This window comes from Salmo trutta, chromosome 15, assembly GCF_901001165.1.
Source record: "Salmo trutta chromosome 15, fSalTru1.1, whole genome shotgun sequence".
NCBI classification, from domain to species: domain Eukaryota; kingdom Metazoa; phylum Chordata; class Actinopteri; order Salmoniformes; family Salmonidae; genus Salmo; species Salmo trutta.
This window is the reverse complement of record NC_042971.1, coordinates 60,788,359-60,808,172: the sequence shown is the minus strand read 5'-3', so window position 1 is coordinate 60,808,172 and position 19,814 is coordinate 60,788,359. Positions and strand designations below refer to the sequence as shown.

General features: G+C 45.1%; 1 protein-coding gene across 5 annotated transcripts in view; it reads right to left on the bottom strand.

The window, feature by feature from the left end:
- ptpn13 (protein tyrosine phosphatase non-receptor type 13) overlaps positions 1–19,814 on the bottom strand; it is a 149,915-nt gene that overhangs the window by 109,800 nt on the left and 20,301 nt on the right. For all 5 annotated transcript variants that reach the window (XM_029692418.1, XM_029692414.1, XM_029692417.1 and 2 more), the window contains one exon: positions 14,136–14,255. In XM_029692418.1, the coding sequence (XP_029548278.1) occupies positions 14,136–14,250 (115 nt within the window). In that variant the 5' untranslated portion in view covers positions 14,251–14,255. The remainder of the gene's footprint in view (positions 1–14,135; positions 14,256–19,814) is intronic.

Genomic DNA, 19,814 nt, shown 5'->3' with positions numbered 1-19,814 from the left:
CAATGAGTACCACTTCATATTTTCAAGCATGGTGGTGGCTGCATCATGTTATGGGTATGATCGTCAACCGCAAGGACTAGAGGTTTTTAGGATTAAAAGAGACGGAATATGCACAAAATCCTAGAGGAAAACCTGGTCCAGTCTGCTTTCCACCAGACACTGGAAGATTAATTCACCTTTCAGCAGGACAATAACCTAAAACACAAGGCCAAATCTACACTGGAGATGCTTACCAAGACGACATTGAATGTTCTTTAGTGACTTAATTACAGTTGACTTAAAGATCGATGGCAAGCCTTGAAAAAAGCTGTCTAGCAATGATCAACAAATAACTTGACAGAGCTTGAAGAATTTAAATCATAGAAAATGGGCAAATGTTGTACAATCCAGGTGTGCAGCGCTCATAGAGACTTACAGGCTGACCACACCGCTCGCGTTGCGTGTACTCGTGTTGCAAAATAAATTTAGAAACCCATGTAATTCAATTATTGCACCAACACGCGTCTGCGTTGCCAAGGGCTAAAATAGAAAATCAGTTCTATTTCTGACACAGATCGCGCTGCAAGTCCTGCCACTCCCATCTCCTCATTGGTTTATAGAAGCAGGTACCCACGTGCCATCTCATTGGTTATACCCACGTGGGTGACTGAAAGACGAACGAGGTCAGTGGCAGTAATGCACCTAATTTATGAAAGTTGCCAATCGCAATATAAAGTAAAGAGAAAAGCCTAAAAGGAAGAGAGATGACTAGAAACAATTCGGTTGACCGTTTTCTGTGGATTAATTGGCGGAGTAGAGGACCTTGTGCATTTCAGGTAAAATAACTCAATGTTTGTATCCCAGGACAAATTAGCTAGCAAGTGCAAGCTAACTAGCCATAAAAGTTTAATGCTTTTCGACCTGCCCCCAAATTAATATAATAATTGGTTCAGAGTTTGTTTTGATACTTTAACCTGCGTGCCGTGATCGCGTTTGGTGTGGGGACAAAATACATTTATGCACGATGGCGCACACGCGCGCAGCCGGTTTGGGTTCCGTGTCACAGCTGTAATCGCTGCCAAAGGTGCTTCTATAAAAATATTGACTCAGGGGTGTGAATACTTATGTAAATTAGATATTTCTGTATTTCATTTAATACATTTGTCAAAAAAAATGTTTTCACTTTGTCATTATGTATTGTGTAGATGGGTAAGTTTTTTTATTTAATCCATTTTTAATTCAGGCTGTAACAAAATGTGAAGTAAGTCAAGGGGTATGAATACTTTCTGAAGGCGCTGTACATGCACGACAAAACATTAAAAGGACACCCTTTCCATGAACAGACTGACCAGGTGAATCCAGGTGAAAGCGATGATCCCTTATTGATGTCCCTTGTTAAATCCACTTCAGTGTAGATGAAGGGGAGGAGACAGGTTAAAGAAGGATCTTTAAGAGGGTGATTGGGCAAAACAAAAGATTTATGTGCCTTTGAACGGGGTATGGTAGTAGGTGCCAGGCGCACTTGTTTGTGTCAAGAACTGCAACACTGCTGGGTTTTTCACACGCAACAGTTTTGTGTGTATCAAGAATGGTCAACCACCCGAAGGTCATCCAGCCAACTTGGCACAACTGTTGGAAGCAGGCCAGAATCTGAGGGCAGGGGGGGGTGGGGGGGGGGTGTTACTCCATATTAGGAAGATGTTGCTAATGTTTGGTATGCTCATGTATGATTACATGTAGAAAATGAAGGTTTTTTTGGACATGGTTGACATGCACAGGATTCCGATTGGCTAATAAACATTCCATTGCATTCCCATCAACTAACCAAGGACACAGTAGAGCATGCAATCTCAATGCGGATAGTTGCTCGTTTTGGTGGTAGGGGAACGTTCTGGACCATTGTAGTAAGAAGTTACTTCAATTACATATGGTTCTCATTCACTCAGCATTCTATAACCATGCACATGAGGTCACAATTTGGACGACATGGGTCCTGTTATGTCTGGCAAAAACCAAACACTGCATTCCGCAGTAAGAACCTCCAATCAATGGTCAAGCATGGTGGTGTTAGTATCATGGTGTGGGGATGCTTTGCTGCCTTGGGATCTGGACAACATGCCATCATTGAATGAACCATGAATTCTGCCCAGAAAAAAATCTGAGAATTCTACAAGCAGAATGTCAAGCCATCCGTCCGTGAGCTAAAGCCCAGCTGGGTGATGCAACAAGACCATGATCCAAAAGACACAAGCAAGTTTACATCTGAAAAGCAACATTTAAAAAAGTTCTGGAATGGCCTAGTCATGTGGCAGGACCTGAAACAAGCAGTTAATGCTGGAAAATCCATAAATGTCACTGAGTTAAACCAGTTCTGCATGGAATAGTGGGCCAAAATATATCCAGAGTAGAGATAGGTATGAGTAGCCCACCACTCAAACTGACGTCAAAACTCCATCTTCTACCAGAAATCACATCTCTTTTCAAATACTGTAAAACTAATTACATTTGCTGTGACTTTTTTTGGTTACTACATGATTCCATAGGTGTTATTTCACAGTTTTGATGTTCTCACTATTATTCTGCAATGTAGAAAATAGTAAAAATAAAGAAAAACGCTTGAATGAGTAGTTGTGACCAAACTTTTGACTGGTACTGCACACACACACGTACGTATGTGGACATTCCTTCAAATGAGTGGATTCGGCCATTTCAGCCACACCCGTAAAACAAAGGTCCATACAGAAATGGTTTGTCAAGACCCGTGTGGAAGAACTTGACTAGCCTGCACAGAGCTCTGACCTCAACATCAGGCCCGATCTCACTAATGCTCATGGCTGAATGTCCCTGCAGCAATGTTCCAACATCTAGTGGAAAGCCTTCCCAGAAGAGTGGAGGCTGTTAGAGCAGCAAAGGGGGGACCAACCCCATGTTAATGCACATGATTTTGAAATGAAATGTTCGACACACACACACACACACACACACACACACACACACACCACTGTTAGCATAAGGCTAAATGTGCAAATTTTTTCCCAGTACAGCCTTTGTTCTAAAAATAGCTATTTTTTTATTTGAGTACCGGGGGGGAAAAAAATCATGCAAGTACTTGGAACAGTCAAAAAAGGTCAAATGCCCATCCCTATATGGGAGATACTGATCAACAACTACAGGAAGTGTTTGGTTGGAGTCATTGCAGCTAAAAGGTGGCACAACCAGTTATTGAGTGTAAGGAAACAAATTCATTTTTCACACAGGGGCATTGGGTGTTGCATAACGGTTTACTAAATACATGGGGAGTATCCATATGTTGGACTCATTTGTTCACTCAGGTTCCCTTTAAAAATAGGTTTTGGTTGAAGATCTGATAACATTCAGTGACTAAAATATGCAAAAAGTAGAGAAAATAAGGGAAATACTTCTTCATGCATGAGGGGCCTAGACCAAGGCTACATTTCACATTCATTAACGAAGGACAGTAGCATTCTGAAGTCGCATGCCCGACTATCACCTCACCACCCTGAAGGTACAGGCCAATTACACAATAACCACACTGGGCAGGCCTGAGTCAAAGAGGGAGGAAGGAGACTGTCTGTTTCCTGTAGGAGGATTCCTGGAAATCAGGAACAGAATCCTCCAACTGGGATTTCTTTGAAAACCTTAGTTTGGAAAAGTTACCGGAATTGTACAACCCTACTTCGAGGATCATATGACAGAAGCTGGGTATTGTCCTCTGACCCTAGTGACGCAGACAATCTACACAGAGTCTCCTATCTCTGTCTTTCTACAGGTACCGGTCTGATGATGATATCAAGGATCTTTGCATAGATGACCAGTATGTGGTCAAAAAGGCTGGCTGACACACAAGACAGACCGACCGACCCACGGCCCGAGAGACCGACCGACCCACCACGGCCCCGAGAGACCGACCCACCACGGCCCCGAGAGACCGACCCACCACGGCCCCGAGAGACCGACCCACCACGGCCCCGAGAGACCGACCCACCACGGCCCCGAGAGACCGACCCACCACGCCCCCGAGACCGACCCACCACGCCCCGAGAGACCGACCCACCACGGCCCGAGAGACCGACCCACCACGGCCCCGAGAGACCGACCCACCACGGCCCCGAGAGACCTACCCACCACGGCCCCGAGAGACCGACCCACCACGGCCCCGAGAGACCGACCCACCACGGCCCCGAGAGACCGACCCACCACGGCCCCGAGAGACCGACCCACCACGGCCCGAGAGACCGACCCACCACGGCCCGAGAGACCGACCCACCACGGCCCGAGAGACCGACCCACCACGGCCCGAGAGACCGACCCACCACGGACCCGAGAGACCGACCCACCACGGCCCCGAGAGACCGACCCACCACGGCCCGAGAGACCGACCGACCCACCACGGCCCGAGAGACCGACCGACCCACCACGGCCCGAGAGACCGACCGACCCACCACGGCCCGAGAGACCGACCGACCCACCACGGCCCGAGAGACCGACCGACCCACCACGGCCCGAGAGACCGACCGACCCACCACGGCCCGAGAGACCGACCGACCCACCACGGCCCGAGAGACCGACCGACCCACCACGGCCCGAGAGACCGACCGACCCACCACGGCCCGAGAGACCGACCGACCCACCACGGCCCGAGAGACCGACCGACCCACGGCCCCGAGACCGACCCACCACGGCCCCGAGAGACCGACCCACCACGGCCCCGAGAGACCGACCCACCACGGCCCCGAGAGACCGACCCACCACGGCCCCGAGAGACTGACCCACCACGGCCGAGAGACCGACCCACCACGGCCCCGAGAGACCGACCGACCAAAGGCAGCAGAGCCCTTTGAACCTCCATGTTGTCAATACAGACAACAGGCAGTGGAAAATAAAGCATCCTTTGTATGAAAGTCTGTTGGCCAGCACCACAACCCCCCTATCCTTATCTGTTGAACACTGGGGTTGTGCAGGCTGAGGTACCAGCAGCTTGTATTGTGGAACATCTCACAAAGCTCAATAGGCAACTTGCTGGAGATGACAAATTAGTCAATCAATAGAAAAATATAATTAATCATATTTCTATAAGTCAAATCCGCCACACATTTCCTTGAACGTCACACTACAAAATATAGGCTACATTGTTTTCATTGAAGGACTAACGAAGGAAGAGAAGGCAAAGAACCACCTAGAATGAAGTAAATAAAACACGGTTCAGTGGAGATGCACTGTTGAGGCAACTTTACTCCCTTAACAGCTAATATGAAGAAGTCCAGTAAGTAAAGTCTTAATGGATTCACGTTTAAATATGTTCATAAATCAAAAATGGATCGAGAGCCTCAAATCACAGAACTCAATTAAACTAAAAAAAAAAAAAAAAAATGTAAAAGGCTGAAATGCTCAAGAGCAGTTCCATTGTTAGGAATGCCAAACCATCATATGGAAGCGCTAATAGACTTAGCGCTAACAGACTTAGCGCTAACAAAGTCTAAAATCCCACCCTACTCCTTATATAGTGTACTCTTTTTGACCAGTGCCAATAGTGCTCAGTGCACTATATGGGGAACCAACTGAGATGCATCCAGAGCTTAGAATGCCAAAGACAAATATTTCCACATTAAGTGAGGTAACGAGCTAACTTAGCTAGAGGCAGGATCGCTGTGGTTTGGAAGAAAGTGTGTGTTTATATTTTGACCGGGCATTAGAAGTATGACATATTCTGTTTGACATCTGCTATGATTTATCTCACACCAAACAGTAGGCTTATTGGCTCACATATTATAAAACTAAAACTAATAAAATAAAACAAGTTTTAAGAGGAGTAGGTGGTTAAGTCCCTTGACTCGTGAGCCTACCAATCGGTTAAAGGAATAGTCACAAAACCTTTAGGTAGCTACATACTGCATCTTCATGACGTACTGAAACACATGTCATTTGTCCAGCATTTGTTGTCCTCTTTTGCTAGGTTAGTGGCACAAACACAAAAGTGACATGGGCACTCTGATATGCACGCAATCACACACAACGTGCACATATTTAATTTAAAAAATACACACACACACACACACACACACACACACACACACACACACACACACAGTTGAAGTCAGAAGTTTACATACACTTAGGTTGGAGTCATTAAAAGTCATTTTAATGACCACACATTTTTTGTTAACAAACTATAGTTTGGCAAGTTGGTTAGGACAACTACTTTGTGCATGACAAGTAATTTTTCCAACAATTGTTTACAGACAGATTATTTCACTGTATGACAATTCCAGTGGGTCAGAAGTTTACATACACTAAGTTGACTGTGCCTTTAAACAGCTTGGAAAATTTCAGAAAATGATGTCATGTCTTTAGAAACGTCTGATAAGCTACTTGACGCCATTTGAGTCAATTGGAGGTGTACCTGTGGATGTATTTCAAGGCCTACCTTCACACTCAGTGGCTCTTTGCTTGACATCATGGGAAAATCTAAAGAAATCAGCCAAGAACTCAGAAAAAAAATGTAGACCTGTCTACTTCATCCTTGGGAGCAATTTCCAAACGCCTGAAGGTACCACGTTCATCTGTACAAACAATAGTACACAAGTATAAACAGCATGGGACCACGCAGCTGTCATGCCGCCCAGGAAGGAGACGCGTTCTGTCTCCTAGAGATGAACTTACTTTGGTGCGAAAAGTGCAAGTCAATCCCAGAACAGTAGCAAAGGACCTTGTGAAGATGCTGGAGGAAACGGGTACAAAAGTATCTATATCCACAGTAAAACGAGTCCTATATCGACATAACCTGAAAGGACGCTCAGCAAGGAAGAAGCCACTGCTCCAGAACTGCCATAAAAAAGCCAGACTACGGATTGCAACTGCACATGGGGACAAAGATTGTACTTTTTGGAGAAATGTCCTATGGTCTGTTGAAACAAAAATAGAACTGTTTGGTCATAATTACCATCATTATGTTTTGATTATTATTATTTGACCATGCTGGTCATTTATGAACATTTGAACATCTAGGCCACGTGCTGTTATAATCTCCACCCGGCACAGCCAGAAGAGGACTGGCCACCCCTCATAGCCTGGTTCCTCTCTAGGTTTCTTCCTAGGTTTTGGCCTTTCTAGGGAGTTTTTCCTAGCCACCGTGCTTCTACACCAGCATTGCTTGCTGTTTGGGGTTTTAGGCTGGGTTTCTGTACAGCACTTTGAGATATCAGCTGATGTAAGAAGGGCTATATAAATAAATTTGATTTGGAGGAAAAATGGGGATGCTTGCAAGCTGAAGAACACCATCCCAACCGTGAAGCACAGGGGTGGCAGCATCATTTTGTGGGGGTGCTTTGCTGCAGGAGGGACTGGTGTACTTCACAAAATAGATGGCATCATGAGGAAGTAAAATTGTGGATATATTGAAGCAACATCTTAAGACATCAGTCAGGAAGTTAAAGCTTGGTCGCAAATGGGTCTTCCAAATGGACAATGACCCCCAAGCATACTTCCAAAGTTGTGGCAAAATGGCTTAAGGACAACAAAGTCAAGGTATTGGAGTGGCCATCACAAAGCCCTGACCTCAAAAACAAATGTGTGGGTAGAACTGAAAAAGTGTGTGTGAGCAAGGCCTACAAACCTGACTCAGTTACACCAGCTCTGTCAGGAGGAATGGGCCAAAATTCACCCAACTTATTGTGGGAAGCTTGTGGAAGGCTACCCGAATTGTTTGACCCAAGTTAAACAATTTAAAGGCAATGCTACCAAATACTAATTGAGTGTATGTAAACTTCTGACCCACTGGGAATGTGATGAAAGAAATAAAAGCTGAAATAAATCACTCTATTATTCTGACATTTCACATTCTTAAAATAAAGTGGTGATCCTAACTGACCTAAGACAGGGAATTTTTACTAGGATTAAATGTCAGGAATTGTGAAAAACTGAGTTTAAATGTATTTGGTAAGGTGTATGTAAACTTCCGACTTCAACTGTATGTATGTATGTATGTATGCATGCATGCATGTATGTATGTATGTATGTATGTATGTATGTATTAGTGCAGAGTGGCTTTACACTTGGCTAGGATGCCATCTCAACAATAACCAAGCCTTGCAGGAGTGTTTGAACCAAAAGACTGGCAGAAACAGTTTCTCAGCCATGGAGTTTTTTCCACTCCACCACTGCCACATATAAAAACGTGTTCTGGCCCGTACCGTACTTGAATCGACATGGCACAAAATTTGTAGCACTGCCTCTCGTGGTGTAGGAATGACAGTCCCTAACAGTAGTAAGACAGCTCTTCAGATACTGGGGGACTGTACCAAGCACGATTTCATGGTCTAATCCAAGCATCAGCTGAATGACTCTTTCATCAACTGATAGCCACCGTAGTTCACTGAGCTGAGAAGGGCCAACAAGAGCCCGAGGGAGAAGATTCAGAATGACCCTTGACATTAGTCTGAGCTGCCTGTAGCTCGTTCTTAAATGAACAAATGGGAGCTTCTGTACCACGCAGTCAAAGTGAGGCTGCACGAACACTGCTGCAAGTGTTTTCAAGGTCCCTTTCTCTCTAGAAATGTGGCCTTTTTGACTAGAAACTTCACTTTCTGGTTGACCTTGGCAATTACTCCCCTGTCGGGAACCTGTCTTGTTCACAGCCTAACTATTTAACTGCTGTGTCACCAACCGTGACTAACACCTGATGATCTACCTAGCCTGAGCTTAAAGCCAAATAAAGGGGACCCCGTTTTCCCCAAATGAAGAGACAGCTTGTTGTCTGAGCCAGTTACTGACACTCGTCAGTTCTGCATTAAGCTGGCTCTCAACCAAACTGTTGTATTTTAGCTTATTTATTTATCAAATAAGGTACATTTTCAAAAACAAATGCAACAGATATTCAGAGACTGAGGGACAACCAGGAAAAGCTGAATAAAGAGGAGGTAGGAGACGATAGAGGACAGATGGTAGAGGAGAGAGACTGAGGGACAACCAGGAAAAGCTGAATAAAGAGGAGGTAGGAGACGATAGAGGACAGATGGTAGAGGAGAGAGACTGAGGGACAACCAGGAAAAGCTGAATGAAGAGGAGGTAGGAGACGATAGAGGACAGATGGTAGAGGAGAGAGACTGAGGGACAACCAGGAAAAGCTGAATGAAGAGGAGACGGCAGAGAAGACGAGAGAGGAGAGACAGTAGGAGACAGCAGAGACATGGTAGAAAGCATGGTCAAAGTAACACAGGATCAGAGGGGTGTGTGGAATCAAAGCATGATGCAACGCTGCAGAAAGCGAGAATGAATGCCGAAAGGTCTTTCCTTTGTTGGCGCTGTAAGAGGCAAAAAGGGTACTTATTAATCACGTTTGTGGACATGGAATCTTAATTCAATGTTTTGGGAATCAGTAATCAACACAATTTCAGAAAGTTAACAGATTTATATCCCTCATGCCTAGCTTGTTTCTGTTTGGGACTAGATCCATGAAATCAATATATTGATCCGTCTCCACTTGCGGCAAAGAAATGTCTAACATTCTTGAAATCAGATCATCCCCCCTACTTTAACACTCCGGATAAATGAAATATATACACTGAACAAAAATATATACCCTGAACAAAAATATAAACGCAACATGTAAAGTGTTGGTCCCATGATCTGAAATAAAATCCCAGAAATGTTCCATATGTGCAAAAAGCTTATTCCTCTCAAATTTGTGATTTTTTTTGTTTACATCCCTGTTAGTGAGCATTTCTCCTTTGCCAAAATGATCCATCCACCTGACAGGTGTGGCATATCAAGAAGCTGATTCAACAGCATGATCATTGCACAGGCGCACCTTGTGCTGGGGGACAATAAAATGCCACTAAAATGTACAGTTGTGTCACAACACAACGCCACAGATGTCTCAAGTTGAAGGAGCGTGCAATTGGCATGCTGACTGCAGGAATGTCCACCAGAGATGTAGCCAGAGATTTGAATGTTCACTTCTCTACCATAAGCCACCAACGTAGTTTTGAGAGAATTTGGCAGTACGTCTAACTGGACTCACAACCGTAACCACGTCAGCCCAGGACCTCCACATCCGGCTTCTTCGCCTGCGGGATCGTCAGACCAGCCACCCGGACTGCTGATGAAACTGTAAGAAACTGTCTCAGGTAAGCTCATCTGTGTGCTTGTCGTCCTCACCAGGGTGTTGACCTGACTGCAGTTTGGTGTTGTAACTGACGTCAGTTGGCAAATGCTGACCTTTGATGGCCACTGGCATGCTGGAGAAGTGTGCTCTTCAAGGATGAATCCCAGCTTCAAGCGATGGCGTTGCGTGGGTGAGCGGTTTGCCGATGTCAACGTTGTGAACAGAGTGCCACATGATGGCGGTGGGGTTATGGTATGGGCAGGCATAAGCTACGAACAAAAAACACAATTTCATTTTATTGATGGCGATTTGAATGCACAGAGATACCGTGACGAGATCTTGAGGACCATTGTCGTGCCATTCATCCACGCCACCATCACCTCATGTTTCAGCATGATAATACACAGCCCCATGTCGCAAGGATCTGTACACAATTCCTGGAAGCTGAAAATGTCCCAGTTCTTCCATGGCCTGCATACTCACCAGACATGTCACCCATTGAGCATGTTTGGGATGCTCTGGATCGACATGCATGACAGCATCATCAGTTCCCGCCAATCTCCAGCAACTTCGCACAGCCATTGAAGAGGAGTGGGACAACATTCCAAAATCAACAGCCTGATCAACTCTATGCGAAGGAGATGTGTCACCCTGCATGAGGCAAATGTTGGTCACACAAGATACTGACTGGTTTTCTGATCCATGCCCCTACCTTTTTACTAAGGTATCTGTGAACAACAGATGTACATCTTTATTCCCAGTCATGTGAAATCCATAGTTTATGGCCCAATTCATTTATTTAATTACTTCCTTATATAAACTCATTAAAAATCTTTCAAATTATTGCGTTTATATTTCTGTTCATTGAAGCTAGATCCCTTTGGACAAGATTTTACTTCACATCAAAAGGAGACATCTAGCATTCCCACATCCAAATCATAATCATAATAATAATAATAATAAAGTAATGAGTGAAATGTTTATTAATACATATTTTTGTTGATAGTTTGTCTGATTGTATGCACTGCTTTTTTTGCAAGTATGTGTGTATAAAACAAAGGGGGAGTGTGAATTTATTAATTGTATTATGCATTGTGATGAAATTGTACTTACATATGTAATAAAATACATTTACAGTTCATTCAGAATGTATTCAGACACCCCCCCCATTTTGTTAAGTTGAAGCCTTTTTCCAAAATGCATTTAAAAAAATCCTCAATTTACACACAATACCCCATAATGACAAAGCGAAAACATAACAGAAATACCTTATTTACATAAGTATTCAGACCCTTTGCTATGAGACTCGAAATTGAGCTCAGGTGCATCCTGCTTCCATTCATCATCCTTGAGATGTTTCTACAACTTTTGATTGGAGTCCACCTGTGGTAAATTCAACTGATTGGACATGATTTGGAAAGGCACACCTGTCTATCTAGGGTCCCACAGTTGACAGTGCATGTCAGAGCAAAAACCAAGCTATGAGGTCAAAGGAGTTGTCCGTAGAGCCCCGAGACCGGATTGTGCCGAGGCACAGATCTGGGGAACAGTACAAAAACATTTCTGCAGCATAGAAGATTCCCAAGAACATCATTCTTGAATGGAAGTTTGTAACCACTATGAATCCTCCTGGAACTGGCCACCCGGCCAAACTGAGTAATCGGGGGAGAAGGGCCTTCGTCAGGGAGGTGACCAAGAACCCGATGGTCACTGACAAAGCTCCAGAGTTTCTCTATGGAGATGGGAGAACCTTCCATAAGGCCAACCATCTCTGAAGCACTCCACCAATCAGACCTTTATGGCAGAGTGTACAGACGGTAGCTACTCCTCAGGAAAAGGCACGACAGCCCGCTTGGAGTTTGCCAAAAGGCACCTACAGGACTCTCAGACCATGAAAAACAAGATTGTCTGGTTTGACGAAACCAAAATTGAACTCTTTGGCCTGAATGCCAAGCATGACAAATGGATGAAACCTGGCACCATCCCTACAGTGAAGCATGGTAGTGGCAGCATCATGCTGTGGGGAGGTTTTTCAATGGCAGGGACTGGGAGACTAGTCAGGATCGAGGGAAAGATGAATGAGGGAAAGGTGAATGCACCAATTTGTAAGCCGCTCTGGATAAGAGCGTCTGCTAAATGACGTAAATGTAAAGATGAACAGAGTAAAGTACAGAGATGCTTGATAAAAACCTGCTCCAAAGCTCTCAGACTGGGGTGAAGGTTTACCTTCCAAAGGGTCAACAACCCTAAGCACACAGCCAAGACAACACAGGAGTGGCTTTGGGACAAGTCTCTGAATGTCATTGAGTGTCCCAGCCAGAGCCTGGACTTGAACCCATCTAACATCTGAGGCGAGCTGATAATAGCTGTGCAGCGACGCTGACAGAGCTTGAGAGGACCTGCAGAGAAGAATGGGAGAAACTCCCCAAATACAGATGTGCAAAGCTGGTAGCGTCATACCCAAGAAGACTCTAGGCTGTAATTACTGCCAAAGGTGCTTCAACAAACTACTAATTAAAAGGTCTGAATACTGATGTAAATGTTATATCAAGTCCACCTGGTCGTGCTGCTGCTCCAGTTTCAACTGTTCTGCCTGCAGCTATGGAACCCTGACCTGTTCACCGGACATGCTACCTTGTCCCGGACCTGCGGTTTTTGACTCTCTCTACCACACCTGCTGTCTCTAACTCTGAATGATTGGCTATGAAAAGCTAACTGACATTTACTCCTGAGGTGCTGACCTGTTGTACCCTCTACAACCACTGCATATTATTATCTGACCCTGCTGGTCATCTATGAACATCTTGGCCATATTATAATCTCAACCCGGCACAGCCAGAAGAGGACTGGCCACCCCTCATAGCCTGGTTCCACTCTAGGTTTCTTCCTAGGGAGTGTTTCCTAGCCACCGTGCCTCTACATCTGCATTGCTTGCTGTTTGTGGTTTTAGGCTGGGTTTCTGTATAGCACTTTGTGACATCGGCTGATGTAAAAAGGGCTTTATCAATACATTTGATTGATATTTCAGTTTGACATTTTTTTTATACATTTGAAAAAATTCTGTTTTTGCTTTGTCATTATGGGTTAAGTGTGTAGATTGATGAGGAAAAAAAACAATTTAATACATTTTTGAATAAGTCTGTAATGTAACAAAATGTAGAAAAAGTCAAGATGTCTTAATACTTTCTGAATGCACTGCATATAAAAAATATATAGTTACCACAGCCATGGAGACATTGAGCCGTGGAGCCATGGAGACATAGCAGAGAAGAATCATGAGTCATTTAAATAAACCATCATCCTGGGTCACTGTCTCAACAGGACCATAGACTTTCTGGGAAATGTGTAAATGAGATGAAAATTAGAGAGAGATAGAAAGAGAGGCAAAAGAAAACAGAGGGTATTTTGTGGGCTTTGTGTTTGGGGTGAGGAAAACAAAATGGAGACCGATACATAACAAGGATGGTTATGCTGAGAAGGGAGAGAAAGAAAAAGAACAGCGAATGACAGAAAGATAAAAGGCTTCAACTCATCCGATCAGACCAGATAAACCAGGGGAACTGGATGACGCAACGAACACACACACACACACACACACACACCTCTGAATCTCTCTCTGGTGTGCACTGGCAGAAGTGTCTGGACAACGAGCTCTCAGCAGTCTCACTCCCTAAGGTATACACAGTGAACTCTGGTTACCTAGCGATATGTCGTGGCTGCAGTAGCTTCACTGAATAATGTCAGACTCGCTTTATGCTCAACAGGCTGGTCTCAGGGGGTACTGACACTTTGATGAATCTTGTGATTACTGTAATCAATCATATTTATTTATAAAGCACTTCTTATATCAGCTGATGTCTCAAAGTGCTGTAGAGAAACCCAGGCTAAAACCCCAAAACAGCAAGCAATGCAGGTGTAGAAGCACGGTGGCTAGGAAAAACTCCCTAGAAAGGCTAGAACCTAGGAAGAAACCTAGAGAGGAACCAGGCTATGAGGGGTGGCCAGTCCTCTTCTGGCTGCTATATCAACGTACCTCTTCTGAATAGCTCTTGGAGGCTCTCGGCACTCTGACTGAGGACAGCCCAGACCTCTTCCTCCTGAAGGGGACCTCCTCGCACCTCCAGAGCTTCAGCCAGAGAGACATGCATCGTCCCTGGGAGGAGAAAATATACACACAGATTATTAAAAACGTGCTAAGTGGGGACATTGGCTTACAGTATATTGCTTTATATAACAAAAAAAACAAACAAAAAAAAAAAAAACAAAAAAAAAACAACATGGATTTGCATCATCCCTGAGGGACAGAAATAACTAATACATTTAAAACATACTTTAGCGGTTTGTTATAATTGGGGGGGGGGGGGGGGTCATTCCAGGGAGTGGGGATCTCCTGTAAACAGATCTTATGTTATGGGATTCATTCTTCCACATGAGATTTAAAACCGCTAAGGGAGAGGAGAGAAAGAGGATAAAGAATGCAGTGTCACTACTCCCAACACCAGCACTGTAATACAGGCTAGGGCTCCCATCATATCGTGCTCTCCTCCAGCTGGCGTATCGCAGCGGCCAGCCGGCGTATCGCAGCGGCCCGCCGGCGTATCGCAGCGGCCCGGCCCGCCGGCGTATCGCAGCGGCCCGCCGGCGTATCGCAGCGGCCCGCCGGCGTATAAAAGCCAGGGAGTGTGAGGAATAACAACTCCCTCCAAGAACACAGGAGACTATTATATACGAGAAGCACCCAAAAATGTACCAAAGACTCCAGCCACCCGAAACTTGGACTGTCCCCCATGCTACAGTCCGGCAGGCGGTACCGGTGCATCAAGGCTCAGACCAGACTCGCATAGCTTCTAGACTGTTAAAACGGTTAATAACTACTGCTCTACTATAGACTAGCCACACTGACTGTGCCCGTCAACAGGTCTCTACCCACTCAGACAACCTGCGCTGCTGCTAAAATGATTGATTAAATAACCATTACCCTGCTGACCATTGATTATTGAGTGTCATTACATTAGTTGTTATTTATTCTGCTACTAGTCAATATTACTCCTGTTTACATGTCAACTCAGAAAAAAGAAAGAAACGTCCTCTCACTGGTAAATGCGTACGTTTATTTTCAGCAAACTTAACATGTGTAAATATTTGTAAGAACAAGATTCAACAGACAAACTGAACAAGTTCCACAGACATGTGACTAACAGAAATGTAATGTGTCCCTGAACAAGGGGGGGGGGGGGGGGTCAAAATCAAAAGTAACAGTCAGTGCTTCTATACCTGTTCGGGGTTTTAGGCTGGGTTTCTGTACAGCACTTTGTGACATCAGCTGATGTAAGAAGGGCTAGAAAAATAAATTTGATTGGAGTTACTGATGTGGCCGCCAGCTGCATTAAGTACTGCAGTGCATCTTCTCCTCATGGACTGCACCAGATTTGCCAGTTCTTGCTGTGAGATGTTACCCCACTCTTCCACCAAGGCACCTGCAAGTTCCCGCACATTTCTGGGGGGGGAATGGCCCTAGCCCTCACCCTCCGATCCAACAGGTCCCAGAAGTACTCAATGGGATTGAGATTGAGAGTACAGGCCTCGGTGTAACGCTGATTCCGTCGACGATAACCACGAATCCGACCATCACCCCTGGTGAGACAACCGCAACTCGTCAGTGACGAGCACTTTTTGCCAGTCCTGTCAGTCCTTTGTGCCCATAGGTGAAGTTGTTGCCAGTGATGTCTGGTGAGGACCTGCCTTACAACAGGCCTACAAGCCCTCAGTCCAGCCTCTCTCAGCCTATTGCAGACAGTCTGAGCACTGATGGAGGGATTGTGCGTTCTTGGTGTAACTTGGACAGTTGTTGCCATCCTGTACCTGTCCCGCAGGTGTGATGTTCAGATGTTACGATCCTGTGCAGGTGTTGTTACACGTTGTCTGCCACTCTGAGGACGATCAGCTGTCCATCCTGTAGCGCTGTCTTAGGCGTCTCACAGTACAGACATTGCAATTTATTGCCCTGGTCACATCTGCAGTCCTCATGCCTTCTTGCAGCGTGCCTAAGGCACGTTCACGCAGATGAGCAGGGACCCTGGGCATCTTTCTTTTGGTGTTTTTCAGAGTCAGTAGAAAGGCCTCTTTAGTGTCCCAAGTTTTCCTAACTGTGACCTTAATTGCCTACCATCTGTAAGCTGTTAGTGTCTTAACGACTGTTCCACAGGTGCATGTTCATTAATTGATTATGGTTCATTGAACAAGCATGGGAAACAGTGTTTAACCCCTTTACAATGAAGATATTTGGATTTTTACAAATTCTTTGAAAGACAGGGTCCTGAAAAAGGGTTGTTTCTTTTTTTCCGGAGATTATATATTACCATTGGTATATTACTGTCAGTATTTATTATATTCCTTCTACTAGTCACTTTTCAGCCCTGTTTGCATGTAAACTGATTTCACAAAACATTAGGAACAGGTTCCTAATATTAAGTTGCACTCCATTTTGCCCTCAGAACAACCTCAATTCGTCTGGGCATGGACTCTACAAGGTGTCGAAAGCATTCCACAGGGATGCTGGCCCATGTTGACGCCAACGCTTCCGACTGTTGGTGTTAAGTTGGCTCGATGTTCTTTGGATGGTGGACCATTCTTGATACACAAACTGTTAAGCGTGAACATTTCAGCAGCGTGGCACTTCTTGACACAAACCAGCACACCTAGCACCTACTACCATTGTTCAAACAAAGGCACTTAAATATTTTGTCTTGCCCATTTTAATGGAACACATACAAAATTCATCTCAATTATCTCAAGGCTTCAAAAAAAGAAAATCCTTTAATTGAAGTGGATTTAACAAGTGACATCAATAAGAGAGCATAGCTTTAATCTGGTCAGTCTCATGTTCCTAATGTTTTGTACACTCTGTGTATATCCTACTACCAGTCACTTTATATGTATAAACCCACATCAACCACTCTAATACCCCTGCATGAGTGGTATAGCGTTTGGCTGGAGCAAGGAGTTTGAGTAGCCAGGCACGGGAAAGAACTTTCAAGTTAAGAATCTCACTGTACCTGTTTAACACCAGTTGTATCCTGTCCATGTGACAAATAAACTCTGAATCTATTAAAACATTAGCAGGGGTTAAAACAACAACAAAAATCCCATGACTGAAACTGAAGTCGATCTCAGATCGATTGTCTGGGGCAAAGTTAACCTCCCCTTTCATGTAAACTGTATTTGTAAACAAGCGCAATTGAGAGACATAAAATGTGGCAGCATGCTGAACGAGACGTTCGGTTGTATTTTTTTGTAAAGTTGTTTCCTTACAAAGTTTGATTTATATACACTTTTAGAACCTGTGACCTCTACCATCTGTCCCGGGATACTGCCAGACCAAAAAGCCTGAAGTTGTTTGCCGTAGCTAGCTATTAGCCTAGCTGGTAGCTATCAGTATCAAGCTAGCAGGGTTTCCCACAAACAGCTTGAACACAGTCCGCGACGTGGTTAGCCCTTATGGATGGGACTATCAGTCTCAAGCTACCATCCTAGCTGGGAGCTATCAGTCTCAAGCTACCATCCTAGCTGGGAGCTATCAGTATCAAGCTAGCAGGGTTAGCCCTTATGGATGGGACTATCAGTATCAAGCTAGCAGGGTTTCCCACAAACAGCTTGAACACAGTCCGCGACGTGGTTAGCCCTTATGGATGGGACTATCAGTCTCAAGCTACCATCCTAGCTGGGAGCTATCAGTCTCAAGCTACCATCCTAGCTGGGAGCTATCAGTATCAAGCTAGCAGGGTTAGCCCTTATGGATGGGACTATCAGTATCAAGCTAGCGTGGTTAGCCCTTATGGACCATGAAGGTGTCCCATGCTAATTGTGGCTGTATTCCCTGCTGCCTGTTGCTTTTTTCCCTGTAATCTGACCTGGCTGGAACTGCGTTGTGTAGCTACCATGGTTAGCCGATGCTGCTACCAACAGTACGTGCAAAGACACTGCTTTAGTGCTCACCGCTGTGAGGATTTAAAAAGGGCACATTTCGGCTTTTGCAATTTGTGTAAGCTGTTTTGTTCACTTAGTTAAGAATTCCCTGTAAGGCGAGAGACACTGAAGCCCAGCTAGCCAGCTTTCTCAAACGGAGGTCGCCATTGTACGTTTTCAACGCTGCAGGAGCTGTCTTTATTTTGCTTTATTCCTGGACAATGTGGACCGCCCAGCCTTTCAATGTAGCAACTGTTGCTCGCAGAGGACTACAGGGGCGAAGTGGCTATTCTTCGCAAACAAGTAGCGAACCTAGAGCTCCCACCCTCAGACCGTGAGGCTGTCAGACTCCAGTCCACTCATCATCCATGATGGATGCTACTGCTGGCGGGGGCCCCGCAGCCCTTCGGTCCTCGAGGGGTTTCAAAAATCCCTCAAGGCGAAAGAATGGCCGGACCTCCTCAGCCATTGCACCAACTGTCGTCATCTGCAGTTCTATTGTAAGAAACATATTGGTTCCCAGGGCAAAAACCTTGTGCTATCCTGGAGCACGAGTACAGGACATTACAAGGCTGCTTCCGACTGTTTTATGACAGATGCCGGGAACTGACGCTGTCGTAATCCATGTAATCAGAATTTCCAAGATGGCGCAGCAGTAAGACGTGTTTGTTTTTGTCTCATGTAAATATTCAGTATTTTTTGTTGTTGTTGTCGTCAATCACCGTATTCTTATTTGCAGACTCAACAGCCTTGGTTTCTCTTATGACCGCCTCGCCTGGTTCACCAACTACTTCTCAGATTGAGTTCAGTGTGTCAAATCGGAGGGCCTGTTGTCCAGACCTCTGGCAGTCTATGGGGGTGCCACAGGGTTCAATTCTCGGGCCGACTCTCTTTTCTGTATATATCAATGATGTCGCTCTTGCTGCTGGTGATTCTTTGATCCACCTCTACGCAGACGACACCATTCTGTATACTTCTGGCCCTTCTTTGGACACTGTGTTAACTAACCTCCGAAACGAGCTTCAACGCCATAGAACACCCCTTCCGAAGCCTCCAACTGCTCTTAAATGCTAGTAAAACGAAATGCATGCTCTTCAACCGATCGCTGCCCGCACGCCCGACTAGCATCACTACTCTGGATGGTTCTGACTTAGAATATGTGGACAACTACAAATACCTAGGTGTCTGGCTAGACTAAACTCTCCTTCCAGACTCACATTAAGCATCTCCAATCCAAAGTTAAATCTCGAATCGGCGTCCTATTTCGCAACAAAGCCTCCTTCACTCATGCTGCCAAGTATACCCTCGTAAAACTGTCATTACAAAATAGCCTCCAATACCCTACTCAGCAAATTGGATGCAGTCTATTACAGTGCCATCCATTTTGTCCCCAAAGCCCCATATACTACCCACCACTGCAACCTGTATGCTCTCGTTGGCTGGTCCTCGCTACATATTCGTTGCCAAACCCACTGGCTCCAGGTCGTCTATGGGACTTTGCTGGGTAAGGGTCCACCTTATCTCAGCTCACTGGTCACCATAGCAACACCCACCCGTAGCACGAGCTCCAGCAGGTATATTTCACTGGTCATCCCCAAAGACAACACCTCATTTGGCCGCCTTTCCTTCCAGTTCTCTGCTGCCAATGACTGGAATGAATTGCAAAAGAAAATCACTGAAATTGGAGACATATCTCCCTCATTAACATTAAGTGTCAGCTGTCAGAGCAGCTTACCGATTGCTGCAG